Below are 23,269 nucleotides of genomic sequence, written 5' to 3' on the forward strand. Positions count from 1 at the left end.
CTATCATTTGATATACCATGGCTTACTTATTATCTCTTTGTCTCTTTTCTTCGTCCTAAAATGTAAGCTCAATGACATGTGGCTTTTTGTTATGTCCTATTTGCTTTATTCCATCTTGTAGATGAGAGCAGAACTTATTCTAGATGCTCAGTAAATATTTATTGAATTAATGACTTTCTATAAAGATTTAAAGAGGATGCCTACCTTCTATACAGATTTGCTGATAGATTTAATAGATTCCACTTGTAAAGTATTGTTAATACTATTAAATTATTATATGATTCTAATTAGAAGACATCTTTGAAATAAGAAATATAAAAATTTGTCAGAATGATGAAAGATGCAAGTAGAGAACGGTCTAACTTGAAATATTATGAAGAGGAGAAGCAAAAAGGTCAAACATCTAATATGGAAATTACTATCATTTGTAGGGAAAAAAAGGTTGCACAATGAACATGTTACAAAGGGAATATAGATCAACACAGTCATTCTTGACGGTAAAGTCCATCATCATTGTATTAGAAGGCCAGCCCTAGGCTGGGGTTATGGCCACTGGTAGAGCTCTCACCTAGCATGTGCAGGGCCCAGGGTTCAATCCTCAGCACCATATAAAAATAAATAAAGGTATTGTGTCCAACTACAACAACAAAAAATAAATATTAAAAAAAACAAGGCCATCCTTGTGCCCTGCCCTGATGATGCTATTGAGACAGTGTCTGGCATGCACTGAGTGTAGCACACAAGCCCATCAGGAACAGGGTTGTCTATCCTTCTAGGGCCAAATGTGTTGCTTTATTGGTCAGACAGCAAGCCCCTTGTGCTAGAAATCAGTAGCTGGGATTTTCAACACCAATACCATTGTTTCTGCCTGATAACACTCGTACTGATTACCTGTGTGGTTATGGAGGGGAGGCATGATTTTTCTGCTGATCTAATGAGAGGGGAATATGTCTTGATTTCCCTGCCCAGTCCTTCACCAGCTAATTCTGTAAAAATAAAAAAAATAAAAAAAAGAAAAGAAAAAAAGAAAAGAAAAGAAAGAAACAAAATTTTTAAAAATGAAAGGAATGATAAGCACATTTACTTTTGCCCTGGCCCCGTTTCTGATAATGAGAGCTGCTAATAGGCATTTTCCACATGTGCTTTTTGTGTTCTAGATTTATATGACAAATTTTCTGGCACTTCAGTTGAGCCTAGGATTATGGAGGAAAAGCTGACCCATGAGTACTAATGTGGATGGACTAAAAATCCCTTGCCACCCAGATGCAATTGTTGTGCTAGACTATCTACCAAGATCATCTATGAATGATGTAAAGGTCTGTGGACCTATGTGGAGCCTGTTTTATCTCATACCATGTGTTTTTTGAAGGGACTGGATAAAACATGTTATAAAGAAGTGTAATTCCTTAAACCTAGTCAGTTTATTGCTACTTCATTTATTTAATAGACTGTAACAGTGAGGAAATAGACAGAGGAAATCAATAAGGATGAAGGAGAGACAGCCAGGGAATAGCCATTCTAAAAATAAATGTAATGAAGGGAATTCAGGGAAAGTATGTAAGTGGAAATAATCCTTAAATTGATTAGAAATAATTCTGTGACTAATGGCTAGTCAGTGAAATTCTATCCAAATGGCAATTCCAGAATTTCATGATTCCCAGTTCTGCTAATCCTTTTTATAATTTTGCCAAAGAAATAAACTAAAGTTGTTGCCTTTTTGGTCTGAAGTTAATGCTTCCTGTTTGTATTGTTGATTCCAAGTTTGGGCTGCTGATGCCACATTAGCAAATAACAGTAAGTTTTTCAGATGACCACTGAGTTCTTTCTGAAAGACAAATATCATATATGTATCCCTAAATGTCATGTTTGAGAGGAAAATGTTCTAATGAACACCAGAAGTATAATGCCTAGAATCGTTGTACCTAGGCCTTTGTTAATCAAACTAATGTTGAGGAAGGAGAAAGATACTCAGTTTGTTCTAAGAGCTAATCCACAGTCTGACCCTAGTGTGTCTGTCCAGTGTCATCATGACAGGCAGAGAGAACAGATAAAATTATTTTCAAGTCTCTTCCAACTCTGAGGTTCCAAGTATCTATGAACACGATCCTTCTATTTCAAAGTGGTCTGTGTTCTTGTTGGGACCATGTTCAGAGTTTGCTGTTCCACATGGCTGCCTGCTTTTGGTGGTGGTGTTGGTGTTATTAATCTGAAATGCTTTTCCAGGACAAGACTTTTATTTATTTCCAAAGCTAAGCTGAAGTCCTATCCTCCCCATGAACATTTCCCTGCAGAATAATCTCTGCTCTAAATTAAATCAATCTCAAGTACTGCTTTGTATAGTAACAGTCTTTGAACTACATGGAAATATCCTCAAGGGCAAAAATTGTATTGATTCCTCTGAGAAGTGTTCCTAAAAGCATCTTCATACCTCAGAAAAATCCTTTTCTTCCCTTTGCAAAGCTACTTTTTGCTTGTATCCCTGTTATGTGTTAGCATCAGCTCTTAGAGATCAGTTTTCTTCCCCATTAAGGTGTGATGGAGCAGTATCTTATTCAACTTTGCATGTACATGATTTAGCCTGGGCATACAATGTTATTTTGTTAGCCATTTCTCCATTTATAAGTGGAGCTTTATTTTGACCTTTATGCTGGGAGTATTAGGGTGTCATCATCCACTGTTTTGGTCCAGCCTTAGGGTGGAAGGGGGAAGAGGTAACGATAAAGTAGTATTGTACAGTGTTAATCTGGAAATAGTGAGAAGGATGCATTGGAATGATGACGCGTTTGGTGATTATAAAGGTGGGTAAGATTTGATTTGTCTTTTTATTTGTCTTTTTAGGCCTAGCTTTTGGATATTATGCAAGCACAGAAGACTCAGAACTCAGAGTTGGGGGCACAGAGATGTGTTTTGTCTGGAAGGGGATGAGGACATCTTACATGGGGTTTGAGAGAAGCATATGTGGTGAAACGTGAAAACAAATCAAACATGATATTCAGAGAATGAAGGATGAGGTTTTAGAAGTTGAAAGAGAGAGAGTGAGAAAGAACAGAGCAAGTAAGCAGTTCAGTGGAGCTGGGGAAGAGAAATTTTACAGAATTACAAGGAAGACTAGTATAGAAAGAATATTTAGACCTTGTAAAGGAGAAATCCACAATTCAAGGTTAAGATGATTTTGTCTTTACATCCCCAAGGCTTTGCTCATGGACCTCTCCCCAGCAATATTTTTAAATTATAAAATACCTATTTAAAAATAGTATTTATATATGCTAACAGGTCAAATCACATAGTGCAAAATGCTTTTTATAAAAATATCAATTAGGAGACTAGTGTTGAAGCTTAGTGTTAGAAACTTGTCTAGCATGTGTGAGGCCTTGGGTTCAATACTCAGCACCACAAAAAATAAAATACAGGTTACAATTAGGGAGTTTAGTTTTTTCTAGTATAAATGATGCAGTGTGTATATATATATGCAAATGTTTTCCTGTTTAATTATTTTTTAATAAAATTATATGTACTTATTGTATACAACATGATATTTTAAAATATGTATACATTGTGTAATGATAAAATCAAGCTGATTAACCAAGTTTTTACTGTCTCACATACATACCATTTTTGTGGTGAGAACATTTAGCATCCATTCAGTAATTTCCAAGTACATAACACATTGTTAAAAACTATAGTCACCATGTTGTAAAATAGATCTTTTGAATTTTAAGAATAAAGTTTTTAAATGAATTCAACTAGAAAAGAAGCAATTTTGACAAAAATTATAGGAATTAATTGTAGATGAGCTATTAGATGCCTTTTATTCTCAGAGTACAGAATGTCAATAGGATGATCTGAGATTTTATTCAATAGTAATAGAAAATAAACGGGTGAAGTTAAAAATAGTAATCAGTGATTTTTATTGGACAGAGCTAAGAAAAACAAAATAGAAATTGTAGGGAAACATCAACTCATTTATTTATTTATTAAAATTTTTATTGTTGGTTGTTCAAAACATTACATAGTTCTTGATATATCATATTTCACACTTTGATTCAAGTGGGTTATGAACTCCCATTTTTACCCTGTATACAGATTGCAGAATCACATCGGTTACACATCCACTGATTTACATATTGCCATACTATTGTCTGTTGTATTCTGCTGCCTTTCCTATCCTCTGCTATCCCCCCTCCCCTCCCTTCCCCTCCCCTCTTCTCTCTCTACCCGCTCTACTGTAATTCATTTCTCCCCCTTGTTTTTTTTTTCCCTTTCCCCTCGCTACCTCTTGTATGTAATTTTGTTTAACCCTGAGGGTCTCCTTCTATTTCCATGCAATTTCCCATCTCTCTCCCTTTTCCTCCCACCTCTCACCCCTGTTTAATGTTAATCTTCTTCTCATGCTCTTCCTCCCTACTCTGTTCTTACTCTCCTTATATCAAAGAAGACATTTGGCATTTGTTTTTTAGGGATTGGCTAGCTTCACTTAGTATAATCTGCTCTAATGCCATCCATTTCCCTGCAAATTCTATGATTTTGTCATTTTTTTTAAAAAGAGAGAGAGAGAGAGAGAGAGAGAATTTTTTTTTAATATTTATTCTTCAGTTTTTCGGCAGACACAACATCTTTCTTTGTATGTGGTGCTGAGGATCGAACCCGGGTCACACGCATGCCAGGCGAGCGCACCACCGCTTGAGCCACATTCCCAGCCCAGATTTTGTCATTTTTTAATGCAGAGTAATACTCCATTGTGTATAAATGCCACATTTTTTAAATCCATTCGTCTAATGAAGGGCATTTAGGTTGGTTCCACAGTCTTGCTATTGTGAATTGTGCTGCTATGAACATCGATGTAGCAGTGTCCCTGTAGTATGCTCTTTTTAGGTCTTTAGGGAATAGACCGAGAAGGAGAATAGCTGGGTCAAATGGTGGTTCCATTCCCAGCTTTCCAAGAAATCTCCATACTGCTTTCCAAATTGGCCACACCAATTTGCAGTCCCACCAGCAATGTACAAGTATACCCTTTTCCCCACATCCTCGCCAGCACTTGTTGTTGTTTGACTTCCTAATGGCTGCCAATCTTACTGGAGTGAGATGGTATCTGAGGGTGGTTTTGATTTGCATTTCTCTGACTGCTAGAGATGGTGAGCATTTTTTCATGTACTTGTTGATTGATTGTATGCCCTCCTCTGAGAAGTGTCTGTTCAGGTCCTTGGCCCATTTGTTGATTGGGTTATTTGTTATCTTATTGTTTAATTTTTTGAGTTCTTTGTATACTCTGGATATTAGGGCTCTATCTGAAGTGTGGGGGGTAAAAATTTATTCCCATGATGTAGGCTCCCTATTTACCTCTCTTATTGTTTCTTTTGCTGAGAAAAAACTTTTTAGTTTGAGTAAGTCCCATTTGTTGGTTCTAGTTATTAACTCTTGTGCTATGGGTGTCCTATTGAGGAATTTGGAGCCCGACCCCACAGTATGTAGATCGTAGCCAACTTTTTCTTCTATCAGACACCATGTCTCTGATTTGTTATCAAGCTCCTTGATCCATTTTGAGTTAACTTTTGTGCATGGTGAGAGAAAGGGATTCAGTTTCATTTTGTTGCATATGGATTTCCAGTTTTCCCAGCACCATTTGTTAAAGATGCTATCCTTCCTTCATTGCATGCTTTTAGCCCCTTTATCAAATATAAGATAGTTGTAATTTTGTGGATTGGTTTCTGTGTCCTCTATTCTGTACCATTGGTCCACCCGCCTGTTTTGGTACCAGTACCATGCTGTTTTTGTTACTATTGCTCTGTAGTATAGTTTGAAGTCTGGTATCGCTATACCGCCTGATTCACACTTCCTGCTTAGAGTTGTTTTTGCTATTCTGGGTCTTTTATTTTTCCATATGAATTTCATGATTGCTTTATCTATTTCTACACGCTGGGCCTGTTCTCCCAGTAGGTCACAGGTCTGCCTACATTGCAGGCGTGGGCGGTGGCTCTGCTCTGCCCCTCCTCCAATTGGGGTGACGTGTCTACCACGCCCCCCACTGGGCCTGTTCTACATCAACTCATTTAAAACTCATTGCAAGTGATTTGTATGATACAAAACCATCATCCATGTGTTGTTTCCCCTAAGAATCTCTTCTATTATGATAAAATTATTAGACTCTGAGATGATCTGCACTGAAGTAGGCAAGATTAAACAGGAGAAAGTGGAAGAGAGACAGCCACTCTTTTCTCAAAAGTTTATCTTTTCACAAAAAAAAATCACTGCTCCAAAGACCCAGGGGGACAGTGAAGCGGTCACCCACGTGTTTACATGTAGACTTCTCCAGGATGGATGCCAGTTTTGTCACCCTTGAAAGATGGCTCTATAAGTGGGTATGGTGCCAGGACTGCGGCAGACCAGGCAAGAAACAAACTATTTTTGAGGAAGATGGTGATGGTTGGGTTTGGGGGTCATAATGGAAAGTGTCATTAGTTGAAGAAGCCCAAAGGACTGGAACTGAGTATTGAGAACTAGAAGTGCAGGTTCCAACTTACTAGTTAGAAGTTAGGTTACCATTGAAGCCTTGAGTGTAAGGGAGTTCTGTGAAAATGCAAAAGCTGGAACTTGGTGAATTGCACGAGGGCCAGAGGAGGAAGAGAAGTAAGGGAGAGGGAGATTTCACAGAAAAGTGAGAACCAGAATGCCATGCAGCCCAGAATGAAATTGAGGTGTGTTAAGTGTGTATGTGGGTACACATGGAAGAACTCTTGTGTTGTGTAGGCAGATGTTTTCAGAGCTATGGAGAAGTCATGAATAATGAGAACTTCAAATGTTTGAAACATGGACTTCTTCAATCAGCATTAGACTTGTCTCGAATATTTTTAGAATTATTAAAACCATTAAAATTATTCTAATGTTAGTGTGGGAGATAACAGATGCCCAGTCAGAATGGAAGATGAATGTTAAGAATTAGTCCACCGTTGCTCTTTAGAGAGGACTTGGGTGCATCCTCAAATTCTCAGTTGAATTTAATATGCTGGGATTAGAGTCATAGCTCCTGGTCATGCTGTCCCAGTCCGTGAAAATGGAAATCATGTTAACTCTGAATGATTGGTATCAGATGCCCACAATAGGAAGGATACCAGACATAAAGTTCATGTAGTTTTTTGATGAATATAACCTCTATAAATAATTCCTCACACAGAAGAGAGAGTCTTCTTTATGGGAATATGACATGGGATCAAATGTTTATCATCTTATATTAATTTTAAATTAGTGGATGAAAGGAGTGTTTTGACCAACAAGTGATTTTAATGTATCATGCCTTACATAGAAATGTCTTATGAAATGAATTAGCACAGATATCAACACCCAACACTCATCTTTACTCAGTCTGACATTCCCATCCTCCTGTTGTCTGGACAAGTCCTTGAAATTCAAGACCCACTCTGATGCCACTTCTGCGGTACTGTTCCTGATCCAACCATTCCTGATTAGTCAGTGTTCTGAATGACTTCAGCATGTGATTTATCTTTCTGTGTAGAAATGTTCAGTAATAACTCTCACAAGTTTATATCCTCCAATACTATATAATTTATTTGAGGAAATACAATGTTTACCTTAGAATTAACTCCCATCAAGCACAATATTTTCCACTTGAGTAAAGTGTTGTATGTGTTCATTCATTCATTCAAAACACATTTGTTGAACAGCCTCTCTTTGCCAGGTACTGTGTGCCAGGGTAGTATGTTTGTATAGCTTAAAACTTATATACATCTTTCAATTCACATTTATGTTTATAAAATAAATTTTAGGATAAAATACAAAAAAAAATTAAAAATTCAAAGTATGCTCAACTTAAAAAGAACGTGTTGAGATCATATTAACAATGACTGCCACTGAGCAATATGGTTTAGAAACTCCTTTTCACAAACTATTTCATCTACTCTCCCCAGTAAATTCCAAGGATGAACCCTGTTTTATAAGGGATTAAATGACATTTAGACAGTACATGAATCATTCATACAACAAGGACAATTTCGGGTTTAGCCTGAGAACTGAACACAGGTTTTTTGGCCATTACATCCTCTATGCATCCTTCCTCTCTAAAGCCCTATTTGTTATAGAATCAGATAAAGATTCTCAAGGACAGGAAACAACAATATTCCCATAGCTGAAAATGTTAGCTTTATCTCACAAACAACATAATTTATCCAATGGCCAAATAAATTTAATGTAACAGATCTCAAATGTGATGAAAAACTGGTCTTGAATCTTATAAGATCAGTTTCTCATCCCTAAAATCAATACCAAATTTCATCAAAGTAAATTCAGTTTTGAATTTGAAATGATTGAGATAATTACTAAACTTTACTAATTCACCAAGATGATATGGAGTTTGATTATATACTATCATAGAAAGATTCCTATGAATTAATTAAGACTGTGCAGTCATTTAAATTAAGAATAGGGAGGAATATTTATGCTAAAGAAAATACAGGTTGTAAGACAACATTTATAATATAATCCCATTTTTGTAAACTGTTGTATATTATACCCAGGAAAAAATGTCTGGAAGGACATATAAAGAATCTTTATAAATATTTCTCTTGATATTAGATAATGGGTAATTGAAATATTTTCTTTTCTAACTCTTTTAAATTTCTTATTAAAATCTGGATTATTTATATATTTCTTTAAGTTAAAAAAAATCAGTGCAGAGATTATTGTTAGAGTACAGGGAATGGAAATGAAAATGTGCTACTAGCTTGGGATGAACAATGAAATGATGTGACTTGGTGAAGACAGAGTTTAGTAATTTGTAAGTAGCAAAATTCTCGGGGGGGGGACAGGGGGCCCATGCCAATAGAGCAACTGAATGCCAAATACTTTATTCTCATTTAGTTTTTGGCTTAAAATGAATAACAACTGATTTTAATAACATGTCCTCTTTGCAGGAGGGACCTGTATTGATTGAATTCCATTTAAACTGTCATCTACTTGTAAAATATTGTTGGTGTTTTTCATTTAAAAACAGCATATGTGTTTTTCTGCTTAAATCAAATCTTGCTCTGGGCATTTGAGTTGCTTGCTTTAAGGGCTCGCGAGGCAACATTTTTATCATGTGGCTATAATTGTCTAAGATTTAAATTTCAAATTAACTTCTCAGAAATTTGGGGTGTGTGTGTGTGTGTGTTTAACTAGGGAAAATAATTTAGGTTTGTTTATAACACACTGGTGTGTCTTTTAACGTGACCTGTAGGGAACCTGTGACATCTGACTCCTCTGTCCTCGGTAGCTTCATTGTATACCCCTGACCTGTTATGTCCAAGCCACAGATATCTTTTTTTAAACTCACTAATTTTGCCTCAAAGCCTCTGCTCAGGCAGCTCCCTGTGCCTGAATGCTGCTCCTGGTCCCCCTCTCCATATGCACACTGAGGCTTGGGCTGACTCATTCCTGTTCACACTTTAAATTTGTTGTCTCTCAGGTCACAGCAGTTACTGGGCCATGGAAGCTCTGGGCACCTCAACAGTATAATCTTGGATTTTTGTTCTCGTGCTCCCTTGTGTTAAGTCTGTTTCCTGCTACCAATAAACTGCCTTGAGTTCTATTTTTATTCTCAGCCTCATAGCTTCTGCTACCTAATGGTCAACTTATTTCAGTTCCTTATTATGACTCCTAGCCTCTCTTCCTTACTATATAAATTAATTCATCCCACTTGGAGACTCATGTTTGCATTATCTAAGGAACATTCTCCCATGGATAGTCAAAGCACAATCTAATTTCTTCATTTTCAGGTTTAGAGTTTTGAATGGAAATTCATTATAGTTCCTATGTTCTAAATATAAGAAAAATTAAAAGAAACTTTGTAACATTAAAAAAAAAAAACAAGTTGTAAGGCATGCTTCCTTCTTATTTCTATAACTTAAAGTCAAAGACTTTTTTCCCCCAAAATTGATTCATTCAGTTAGATTTTGCTAGCATTTAAAAAATGTTATAAAATTCTATTTTAAGCACTTAGTCTAAAGCTTGGGTCACATCCATCATGTAAGATGAGAAAATTTTAATAATGTCAGAATGGTAGAAAATGATGCCAAGCCATTTTGGCTTTCTTTTCCTCACTTAGGAAAGTCCAAATGCTGCATTAATCATAAACCGTCACAGATATCAGCAAGAGCTATATACACATTTCAGATATGTACGTCATCAGAAATGGCAAGATTTTATTAATATTGAAAAACATTTTGGGCATTTGAAGTGTTTTAATTCTTACTATGAAAAAAGAAATAATTATAAACTATCACAGTTGCAGTCAGACCCAAGTCACTATAGATAGCTTTTTATTTCCGTAATCAGAAGAACAGAACTGGAGCATTTGTTTCACAAGGATGAAGTTTTCATCAAATTTCACTTTAATTTTAAATACAAATAATAATGAATCTAATCTCTCCAGGATTGGTTAATTTTGGGATGCACAAATATTCATAACTCATATAGGTAGTCTTAAAACTAGAATGACTAGCGATTTAGAAAACAACTCAGTAATTTATCCTTCACCAATCACTGCTATGAATGTCAATGATAACTATTGTTTTGCAAAAGTTTCTCTCTTAGGTTCTGGATAAATTGGAGTTGTGGTACTTTAAAATATTTATTATAACAAAGTAAGTGGTCTTCATTAATGACTAAAGAGATGTCCCAATGTCTTTGCTTTGTGCTGCTATAATAGAATACCATAGATGGAGTAATTTATAATGAACAGAAATTTATTTGACTCTTGGTTTTGGATGCTGGGAATTCCAGGAGCATGAAACTGGCACCTGCTCAGGGCTCCCTTGCTGCTTTGACACATGGTGGAAGTTATCACATGGGGAGAGAGGGCAAGAAAAGACTGAACTGATTTTATAACAAACCCACTCTTAAAATTATGAATGTACTCCCATGATAATGACATCATCCATTTATGAGTCCTTATGACCTAATCACTTCTGAAAGTCCCTCCTCTCAACATTGTTGCATTGGAAATTGAATTTCCAACACACGAACCTTGGGAGACACCTTTAAATCATAGCACCATGGGTTGAAAATTATGGATTTTATTATATAATATATATTTAGTGACAATTCAAAAAATGAGCTATACTCTTATTGCTATCACAATTTGGACTGTTCTTGAGAAGAAATCACTATCTTAATAATAGAAAAATGAAAAAGTTTGGGTTTCTTAAAAAGTTAAGCATAAACTTACCATATGACCCAGCAATTTTACACCTACTTATTTATCCAAGAAAAATAGAAACATATGTCCACACAAAGACTTGTACATTAATTTTCGTAGCATATTCATAATAACCAATCCAAATATCCATCAGCTGAGGAATGAAGAAAATGTAATATATCCATAAAATAAAAAGCTATCCAGCAATAAAAAAGAATGAACCAGTGATACAATATAGATGGATGAATCTCATAAAAATTATGCTGAGTGAAAGAAGCCAGATACAAAAGACTCCATGTTCTATGAGTCAATTTATATTAAATTACCAAAAAACAAAATAGACCAATGGTTGCCTGAAGCTAAGGTTAGGAGCAGAGATTGACTGTAAATGGGAATGTTTTAAAGTCATGGAAATGTTCTCAGAATGGATTATAGTAAGTGTAATAAATTCTAAAAATCCATTAAGTTATATAAGTTCACAAAAATCAAACTGTACACTGTAAATGGGTGAATTTTATAATATGTATTATATGTGACAATCACACATATTCTTTCCATATGTCTATGAAAAAGTTTTTGTATTTGAAGTGCAATTTTGGAGTCCCATAAGAAGTAAATATTATCTAGAGATTATTAGAAGAATGTTTACATAAAAATTCATTTTGTGATTTCTTTGGATCTTCCTGCATTTTAATAGGAAGACAATATTTTGTCTGAATGTTAGGAGATCTCCTTGAAAATTAGATCAAGAATGGATTTGAGATTCTACAGTTCATTTTACAGAGGAGAAAAATCAGTCTTATTGTGATTGACCTTATGACAGGTGACATAAGGTCAATCACAGTAAAAGGCAAAGCTTATGGCAGAACCCCTTCTGTTTCTTCCACAATCCCATTAAGAGGGAATGCCCTGCTGTGAGGTTAACAGCTTAACAGCCTTCCCTGAAGCCTCCTTAAGGCTCACAGCCTGCTCTGTGTTAGTACCAAAGGCCACCTGCTTATGCTCTCATGGCATTTTAGCCTTTTTCCTGGAAGACTTTTGATAGTGAAATCTCAAAATAAACAGCTATATACATGAACACTGGGTATGCATTCACTAAACGAATTACAACTCACGAAGATACCAAATGACTGATAAACGATAGCTCGTGAAGCCATGTGTTCCAGCTCCTGCTGATGTGTTTGTAAAAAGTCCCTATTTAAGACAGTTTTGTGACATGTTTTAACAAGAACACTTTTAGTTTGCTCCAGGAGCAATGTTATCACAATGGAAATGTTTAATCTTTTATGTGGGTTTTATCTCTTATGTGGGTTGGTAGAAGTTGTGGATTTTCTACTTTACCCCATAAAGAAGCACTTTAATTAAATTCAACTTCTACTTGGTCAGTGAACTACTTGTGTGCTTGAATTGAAGTTATTGAAAGAAGGATAGGAAAAGGAGTACCAATCCTTTTGGGAAATCACCCAAATAGAATGATATTATTTGGTTGATTCCTTTTCTTTCTTTTGTTTTGTGTGTGTGTGTGTTTATTTTTTTTTAAGCTTGGTTTTTGAAACCTGATCATTCTGAGAATTGTAGAGGCAAGCAAATTTTTTTTTCATATGAAACATGTTTAAGCTTACCTACTTTAATATTTGTGAGAATCATTCTTAGACATAGGAAAGACAACATTACACTCTGTTGTTGGAAGGGGCTGGCCATGTCTTGTTTTCTATCAGCTCAGCAGGAGTGGGAAAGGTGTCAAAGACCATGAGTATTATGCTCAGTCCTTAGCTCTCCAGTGAAAATAAAATCATGATATGGTTTTATCTGCATTTACTTAAATGTTATCATTAAGTTCTATGATAAATGGAAGAGTTTTAGTTTTGTTTTCCTGGTAAATAACATACAAATAAATATCTGGAATGACAACTCAAAAGATGTAAAAATGTTGATTTTTGAAGCTCTTCCTGTGAAAGTGACAACAAAAAACAACCAATGCATTGAGCAAAGTTGGGAAATCTTTGAAACCATTGTCCTGAGGGCTAAAAAAGTCTTATGAAAAAGACAGCCTACTGTGTGATTTTTTTAAATTGAAGTCTAGAATGCACAACACTAATCTGTGGTAGTGGATGAATCTTTCTGGGAGGATGGGTAGGAGTAACTGGGAAGGGGCATGAGGAGACTTTTTGAGTTGATGGTGATGTTCTAAATCTTGTTATTGGTTTGAGTTCCATAAACATAGGGCATTTGGACAAAATCAGTTAAGTATAGTTTGGATTTATGTATTTATTATTTGTAAATTCTAAAAAGAAATATAAATACATATTAAACTGTAGTTAATATGCATATTGAAATGTTTAGGACTAAAGCTACTAAAGTGCATCTTACTTTGAAATTCATTAAAAATAAGATGGATTAATGATGAATAGAAGGATGGAGAGATGGGAAAATGTGATAGAGCTAGTAATATAGGAATCATTGACTTTTGGTTGTGGCTGTATGGATGGGCACTGCACATTTGTTTTCAACTTTTTTTTTTCTAATATTGGAAAAATACTCATCTTTTCTTCTAAGAATTAGTTGGATTTAAAGACATGAAATGGATTCTCAAAGGTCACAGTAATATTCAAATATTTTTTAATATATTCCCTGAAGTGTCTCCAGAAATTATAAATTCTAGTTGATTATAATTCACAAAATTTGTTCAAAGGCTAAAATATATGAAAAATTCTAATGACAGGAAATTGAACAGAGTTGTGAATGAGGTCTTTTTTTTCCCCCACACTGTATTACATATCTGTAAATGTCTTTCAAATGACATTGGGCTCGTTAATTTCATTTTGATGCACTGAATTTGGAAACAGTAATGGTTCTTACCAGAATTACTCAATTACTCAAGCATTAGAATTACTCAAGTAGCTTGTGGAATACAGATTGATGCATCTACCCCAGAGTTTCTGATTCAGTATAACTAAGATGGTTTCTAAGAATTTGTACTTCTCACAAGTTCTCAAGTGATACCAGCTCTCTAATCAGGGGACCACACTTTCACAACACTGGCACTCACCTTCCATTTGGAGAGCCCATAGCTATTAATTCTTTCTTTATATAGCAAGAGAATAGAAGCAAATCCTCTCTGTGGATTTTCAAAAATCAACAGAAAAAGAAGGGCAATAAGTCTTGTTGAATTCCTTAGTCTGTTGATGTCTTTCTTTACATGCATTTTAAAAATTACTAAGAATCCACAGGTTTTCTAAGTGGCACATAAAAGGTGTTACGAATATACTTTGACATGCATTATTTTCTCCATCACTTTCCTACCTCTATTTGGGATACCCTCATGAAATAAAACCTATTTTTATGACTAAAATAACCTTAAAAGGGCATTTTATTTTTACATTCTTTTTACCCCTTCCATCACATTTAGAGTTTCTCTGCTGTGGCTGCATTGTACTAATTATGTTACACAGAAATAGACTTATTCATCTGCCTAATTTATTGGAATGTAGTCTTTGTGATCAGACAAGTCATATTTGAATTTATATCACTAATACAAATTATCTAGTAGTTAATGAATGGATCAAATGAAAAGCAGATTAGAAAATATACATATTCCCTTTTTCAGTATGATCTATGCTGCTCTGACAGAATACCTAAGGCTTGATAGTTAATAATGAACAGAAATATATTGGTTCACAGAACTGGAGGCTGAGAAATATCAGGTGCCAGTATGTGGCCAGGACTGCCTTGCTACATCATCACATGGAAGAAGGCAAGAGGGCAACCAAGTAAGGGGGGGATTCTGAATTCACCCTGTGGTTGTGGCATTAATCCATTCTAATGGCCTAATAGGAGGGACCTAAACACCTCCCATTAACCTGCATCTCCCTACAGTGTTGCAATGGGGATTAAGTTTCAACATGAGTTTTGGAAGGGAACAAATCATTCAAAACCATTGCCTTCCTCAAGGAAAATAAAAATTTTACCTTAACTTTTTTTTTCTTTTTTGTCATTTGAAAACTACCCCCATGCACTTATTTCAATTATATGGTTATTGATTGCATGTGGTAGTCCCTCCCACCATCCCACTGCACTTCTTTCCTTCTCAAATTAGCATAATACAGACTTCAAAGAACAATTTGAGAGATTCAGATTAAGGGATTATGACAGTATATGCCTCAGGATGAGATGTCTTCAGAATGAGAAGCTGCTGAATTAGAAGGTTGTCTGTAAAATGTAATTTTCCTATTTGGCTGCTGGTTGGGTTAAAAAGTAGGTAAAGAAGTTTTTTGCTCCTTTGGTAAAATTATTAACTTTGCCAAATGGTGCTTAAATGTCAACACTGGCATTTTCAATCTGTCTCATTCAGGCATCCAAAGTCACCAGACGGTGAAGTATTGGCCTGAGGAATAACAGCACTGGGAATTCTGACCAAGGTGGAAACTGGGGTTATTTGGGTTGAAATGGAACTCATTTATACCAACAGCTGAGCAAATGGATATGAAGTGCTCCATTAGGAAGAAAAGATTTTCCCTCTGGACTTAAAGCATTTCTAAATTCAATATGCAAACATCCTCAGGATATATGGTAACGATAATGTCCTAATAAATAGTTAACTAGTTGACTCCTGGGAATTAGGTCTTCATGAGAATTGCCCAGGTGTGGCTTTATGAGGGAAGCTCTCCCGATGGGCAGGGAATTATCATTTCTTGAACTCTGAGAGCATGTTGCATGTGGGAACATCCTTTCCACTGGAAAGCTCAATTCAAGAAATCCTGGAGAGGCCTTGTGCTGTTCTGCTAGCCTGGGAACTGGAATCCTGAGACACCTTAGTTGGTGCTTCTTACTAACATGATCATGTCTGAGTAAATGAAAATCTAAATTTATTTAAAGACCTCATTCCTAGCACTGGAGCAACTGTTCAGATGGTTTCTGGGATTTTATTACATTTTTTCTCTGTATTAAGTGTCATTTTTTTTCACATTTGTGAAAATTTTGCTTTATCTACTGGTGGTAATCAGGATTGTTTTCTTTTTCTTTTCTTTTTCTTTTTTTTAATGACCTAGAGACCTCCCCCAGAGTCCCCTTTCAAAGGTTCTACCACCTCCTGATAGTACCATCCAATGGAACAAGTTTTTAACAGATGGCTCTCCAGGGAACATTTAAGATGCAAACTATAGCAAGGCTACATTCCAGGCACTGGAGATACTCATTGCTGGGCCTTTACTTCATTTGGAACTAACACACACATTCACAGACATACACACTTAATGTTGCTTAAAAAATATTGTAACTCATGAATTTATACTGACAATTTCTCACAGGATTTTTTTTTCTTATGTTTTCAGATTTTTTTTTCTTTTAATGAAACACAAGTAAGGATGCCTTCTCTCTACCTCTTTGCTGTTATTTCCTGAATGTCCAGAATCTCTTTCCCTCTATTGTTCTTTTTTCAAGTTCCTGATTCAACATTCATGCTTTAAATGTATGGAAAAAGAATTTTATTGTAAATAAGGGAGCACTATATCCAAAATATTTGTTGTTCTATGTCCATATCTATCCTACACAGGGTATCCCACCACCACTATCCCTTAACTTAGAATTTAGACAGGATTTGCCTAGCTATTTCTCTGTTTTTAATTGCAAGTCTGCATGGGCACCCACAGTACACCACAAGTATGGAAGCCATTTAATTCCTTCCACCTACCTACCTTGTTCTGATATAGCATCATGTCACTGCAGAATAGACTCTGGCTTTCCCCATCTCTGTATCCCACTTAGGCTCTCCTCCTGATCAAAGGTCATTCAAGGACTGACAGAAGAAGTTTAATAACATCTAATAGTATTTATTATAGCAACATTTAATTTTCATTCTCAAGGTGTTTAACTAAAGCTATCATTTTTTTCCCTCTGTTATAGAAAATTTCCACTAGTAATCACCAGATTTCATGTTGTTAATAAGAAAAAGTCGTGCTATAGACTATGGGCTCTGTAGGATCAGGAACTGAAGATAGCTGTAGATTGCCTTTGTCCATTCAGTTCAATCTGTGGGTACCACAGAAAAATTACTGAAACTTTATATGGTTTTCTTTCTTCCTTTTTTTTTTTTTTCTCCCTAGTACCTTTCTTTGGAGCATGGAACCAGAGCAGGCAGAGTCATTTGAGCACCAACCTATGTTATACAATTTCCTTTTGACTTCCTAAGAATTGCTTTCACTTTCTAAGGCAAATGTTAAACTATTGCCAAGTCCGACATTAAAGTTGTAGTTTATATATCATTAAACTGTAATGTTAAAATATATAATGAACTATAATTTTTGGAAGCTTTTGAATATGTCTTTAGGTAGTAATTTTCCTGATTAAGACATTTATAGCTTAAGTTTTTGTTTTAATCTGCTGGTGTGACCACGAGGCATTAGAGTGTTTTCCATATGTAACCCACCTTCTATCAAAGACATAAAATACATTTGATACAGTATTGTTAATTTAGGTTTTGTCAATGCCTGAGAACTTTCATAATGATACACACACACATCATACTCAAGTATCTGTACATATATATGTGTGTGTATACATAATTTGTTGAATGATAACTAATAATATTAGGCACTGTTACTTCTACCAATGGTATAATTGCAAGATGATTGAATAACTTTCCATCAGGCAGTCTGTATAACATGGTTACAGAGATATAGACGGTCATGACCCATTCTACAGTGGCAAAATGGCATGCCAGAGATTCAATCATGTTGCATATAGAACTAGTAGTTTACTCAGTTCTATTGCTGAATCTTATCACATTGTATGAATGAGCCATATTTTGTTTATCCACTCAGTTGATGATGGATATTTGGGTGTGTCTCCAGGTTGATGCTACTTTGAATATTTGCCACAAGTTTTTGTATAGATATAGTTTCATTTCTCCTGGATAGAATACCCAGAAATGAAATCAATGGCTTTTTGGTAATTTCTCATCAGTTTTCATAAGTGGCTATCCTATTTAATATTCACACTTAAAATGTGTGAAATTTCCAAATTGTGCCTAAGATTTATTATTGTAAGTCCTTTTGATCTTAGACATTCTTATGTGTGTGGTATATCATTTTGGTTTTAATTTTCATTTCCTTGATATTGATTCGAATTTGGTAAAGGCTGTTACTTGAGGGACAAATCTAGACCCATACCTTACTTTTGCACTTCAGTGACAGAGTTGATTAGTCATGGTAGAGAACTCTAGATTGCCAACTCTGAATACTTACTACCTGATCTCTGATGGAAAATCACCTGATGACCATGATGTTGAGCATCTTTTCATGTGCTTCTTGGTCACCATATATTGCTTTTAGTGAAAAATCTATTCGAGTGCATTCATTCAAATCCTTTTTTCCCTTGTTTTGTTGTTTTATTGAATAGACAGAATATATATTCTGGGTACAATTCATTCAAAAGATTTATGTTTTGCAAATATTTTCTACCAATCTGTTGTTTGCCTTTTTTTTTTTTTTTTTTTTTTTGCTGGTTCTTTGAAATTTCAAAATTTTAAAAATTTGGTGAAATCTGTGTCAATTTTTTAAATCTATACTTCATATAATATATCAAAATTGATGGGAATTGATTTAATTAAGTGTCTTAGAAAATTTTGATATTTGTATAATAGCATAAGTTGCTAAGCAAGTAGAGGTTGGGACTGTAAAACTTGGGCAGAACACATTACATACTATGGGTAAGAATAGGGTTATACTTTTGGGCTGGGGATGTGGCTCAAGTGGTGGCGCGCTCGCCTGGCATGCGTGCGGCCCAGGTTCGATTCTCAGCACCACTTACAAACAGGGATGTTGTGTCCGCCGATAACTAAAAAATAAATATTAAAAAAAAAATTCTCTCTCTCTCTCTCTCTCTCTCTCTTTAAAAAAAAAAAAAGAATAGGGTTATACTTTTAATTCTGAAATGACTCATTATTTTATAAATATTTTTAAAATATATATTTTTAGTTGTGGATGGACACAATACCTTTATTTTATTTATTTATTTATTTGTATGTGGTGCTGAGGATGGAACCCAGTGCTTCACACTTGCTAGGCAAGCACTCTACCACTGAGCTCCAGGCAGCTCCAGCCCATGACTAATTATTTTATTGACATCAGTATTACTGCTTTTCTTTCACTTAATATCCTAAGGAAATTAATTCTATATCAGATTTACTTCAGGCCCAAACTTGCTATTTACAATATTTTTAGTTTCTTCATTAATGTTTTAAAACATGGAGACATATAAAGCCAAGTTAATTATTGTTTGTACATTAATAAATATTCTTTACTTTTAGAAGAGTTTGAATATTTTGCAGGTTTTTTTTTAATACTTTGCAGTCTTGAAGTAATTTTATCATCTTGACCAACCTGATATCAACAATTTAGAACATGTTCTGAAACATTGTGAAAAGTATAAGATTATCTTAAGACAGATCAAACATGAAAAAAATCCCTCCTACTGAATATACTTTAACGGTGACTCCTTTCTCACAAGTCCATGACTGGATGCCCATGACAGTTTAGCTGGCTTCACTAAGTACCCTGAGTTTGGGCTGTTTCTTTACAGAACTTGACTGGAACTGACCACAGCTTCTCTGAAACAACAGCAACCTGCCCACTCTGGTAGATTCAGAGAGATATCTTGAATTTACAATGCTATTTTTAAAAACCTGTTGTTTCCAAACCCACCCCTTCTGACCTACTCACTGTTTTTAATGCTGCCGGGCATATATTTACTTTCAAAAATGAAAAGTGGATTGATTCTAATTTTGTTTTGAAAGACTTTTCTTTTAGAATTTCACAACATTCTTGGAAATATTTAGAGATACCCTAGGGTGTTTGTTGCAAACAGAGGATTAGAAACCATTGTCACAGGGCCAAGATTCTACTTTGCCAATGTGCAGTTCCCTCCCCTCCCCCAAGGCAAATTAGTGTTGTTTTTATACAATGCTTGCATTTATTTTTTATTTTTATTTCTCATATCTATTGCCATACATGCTTACTTCTCTTTACTTCTGGACTTTCCCAGGTAACATATATGCTACTTTACTTAGAAATGTTATACGAGTTAGGCTTGCAATACATTGTATGATTTTCTATTGTCTTTACCTAAAGTCACTCACCAGAGTTCTAACTACTAAAAACTATTGAAAGATAACTGTCATTACATGACTCAGGTTCCAAGCCATTAAACCAGAATTATTAAAAATAGATATAAAAGTATTATTTAAAGATTAAAAATTAATTTTGGAGGTACATAGATATAGCCCCCCAATATTGGAGAAATTGTCAAAAATTGTCAAATATCACTAAATATTTCAAATTTTCATCTGGAGAAACACTCAAAAACTTATTTGGAATAAAAGGGAAAAAAACTTGCTTAATCATTTTTCTAACCACTGAAAGGAGCAATGAGGTAAGAACCAGATGAGTAAAGGGATATAGAGAAGGCAAACCAAACATAGGGGAATCTGTCCTGGGTGAACAGTGTGAGCCAAGGTGGAGAGCCAGGACCAGGTATGTACTACATAAAGCAAGAAGATTATACTGGCCAAAACCAAATGAGCTTTGGTAAGAAGTCATAATAGGAGAAGTAATATCTGGTAAGGTAACAAGGGACATGACTTCCTAATTCTAAATAAAGAATTGGATGATGATCTTGAAGTATAAAGTTGGTGATACTGTAGTGAAGTGAGATTTGTCTACCTCTATTTCTTTTTTTTTTTTTTTTTTTTCAGGACATTTTTAAAGTTTAGTTCTAGATAGTAGTATGAATCCATTTATGTAACTGTATTTATTAAGGCTGCCCAGACTGATTTTGGTTGAAGCAGAATAAACTCAGTTATGACAACCTTGGGGAACTAGTGTTGTATAGATGTGGTGATTGGTATTTATACAATATAAAACTTCAATTAATGAGAAATAGAATACGAATTGTTAAATTGGTAAATGCAATCTTTCCAATAGGCAAGATATTTTTAAAATAGTAAATCTGTGGATAATAAAATAATTCAGTCTTGCAATCCTAACCCCGAGGGTCAGGCATGTTTTGGAATTCACAAATTTGAGGCATTTTAGAAAAGTATTAGACCAAATGTTATATAACCTCTTTAGTGAGTTCTTGCCCAGTAAGCACCACTTAACTAAGCACATTTCCACAGTGAAGCATGTCAATAGTAATACTGAGCAGGCTCAGAGACAGACGAAATGGATTCAGGATGATTCAGAGTTTTGTTGCCAAATTTATTTAGATGAACTTGGGGGAAAAAAAACATACAAAGGTTTTTGGATTTCTGAATGATGGCTAAAGAACTATGGCTAAAGGATGGGTAGGCAATCATGGAACAACTGCTATGTACCAGCTTTAAGTTTGTACCATTTCCCCTCATCTTTGTAAATAACACAGCAAGAATGGTGGCTGTTATCCATTGTTTATGAAGCAGGAGGCTTAGGTGCAAGCGTGTTCAGGGAGTTGCCAGAGTGATGAGTTAACCATTATCTCATAGTGATGATAACAGTTGGATTTGAACCCTGTTCCTTCTGGCTCCAAAGACAATGTTGTTTCCTTACTGTCTGGTCAAGACCTTTAGTTAGTGTGATTATCTGTTCCTATTGCATCATTGGTTTAAAAAAAAAATGTCTTGAGAATTGAAGTAATGTCTCCCTTCTCACCTTTCACAGTCTCTCTGGGAAAGTTGGTCCAATTGTCACTGATAATCTAATGACACTCAGTTGAGTCTGTACCCCACTCCTGAGCATCACACTTAGATACTCAACTCCCTGTTGGGCGTCTACATGTAATTGTCTCATTGACACAGTGAGCTCCCAATGGAATTAGTCCACTTTCTCCTTAACCATTTTCTTCCTTCCAGCATTCCCTAATTTACCACCTTTGCCACCAGAAACCTTCCTTCTCCTCTCCCTTTCCAACTTTATCCATGACCAATTCCTGTTGCTGTGGTGTTGGAGACCAGAACAGAAAGGGCTAAAGGTTTCAAAGTGTAATAATTCAGAGTTTTTTGTTGTTGTTGTTTTTGGTTTTTTTGTTTTGTTTTGTTTTTGATAGTGGTGGGGAGGTTAGTACCAAGGATTGAACCTGGGGGCACTCAACTCCTGACCCACATCCCCAGCCCTTTTTATTTTTTATTTTGAGGCAGGGTCTCACTAAGTTGCTTAAGGCCTTGCTAAGTTGCTGAGTCTAGCTTTGAACTTGCAATTCTCCTACCTCAGCCTCCCAAACTTCTGGGATTATAGGTGTGTTTCACTGTGCCTGGCAGTAATTCAGTTTTACCAATAAGGAGATCCAGGTCCTTTCCCTATGAGTTGAAACAGAAAGCCTATTACCTGCTTAATAATAAACTACCAAGTATTGAAACCCAACAAGATTACTTTTTATTCTCAGCTGCTTTATATGGTATTAAGTCCATTTTCCTCATTGCTATTTTAAAAATTATTATTTAATTTTGTAGTACTTGAGACTGAACCCAAAGGTACTTTGCCACAGAACTACATCCCCAGCCCTGTTAATTTTATTCTGAGCCTGAGTCTCAATAAATTGCTCAGGCTGGCCTCCAATGTGGAATTCTGCTTTAGCCTCTCTCATTGTTGGGATTACATGTGTGTGCCACCATGCTGGGCTTATTGAAGTTCATTTTTTTAATATCAAAATTGGCTACATTTTGGGCACATTTGGGCATGTCTGCTAGGAGCCTTGCAAAGTTGAGAACATACTTTCCCAGAACAATGTTCTAGCAACTAACTCTTGCTGCAAATTTTGGTGGAATGCAAAACAGGTAAAGTAACAGCCACATATTTTTGTTTGTTTCCATCATTAGGCAAAAAGCCAAGCCTTAAAGTCCACATCAATACCACCAGTGACTCCATCCTCTTGAAGTTCCTACATCCAAATCCAAATGTAAAGCTCGAAGGATTTCTGCTGGGATATGGCAGCAACGTATCTCCAAACCAGTACTTCCCTCTTCCCACTGAAGGGAAATACACAGAAGCTGTAGTTGGTAAGGTATTTGGGGATCAGGTTCAGAAAAAAGGGAGGTAATGGTTATAACAAAATCTT

At 35.5% G+C, this 23,269-nt stretch overlaps 1 protein-coding gene across 12 annotated transcripts in view; it reads left to right on the top strand.

Annotated features, from left to right (window-relative positions):
- The window catches only part of Abi3bp (ABI family member 3 binding protein), a 238,438-nt gene that overhangs the window by 32,161 nt on the left and 183,008 nt on the right, over positions 1-23,269 (top strand). For all 12 annotated transcript variants that reach the window (XM_076866958.2, XM_076866959.2, XM_076866960.2 and 9 more), the window contains exon 2: positions 23,031-23,210. In XM_076866958.2, coding sequence (XP_076723073.2) covers positions 23,031-23,210 — 180 coding nt within the window. The remainder of the gene's footprint in view (positions 1-23,030; positions 23,211-23,269) is intronic.

The sequence above is a fragment of the Callospermophilus lateralis genome, chromosome 10, assembly GCF_048772815.1.
Source record: "Callospermophilus lateralis isolate mCalLat2 chromosome 10, mCalLat2.hap1, whole genome shotgun sequence".
Classification (NCBI taxonomy): Eukaryota; Metazoa; Chordata; class Mammalia; order Rodentia; family Sciuridae; genus Callospermophilus; species Callospermophilus lateralis.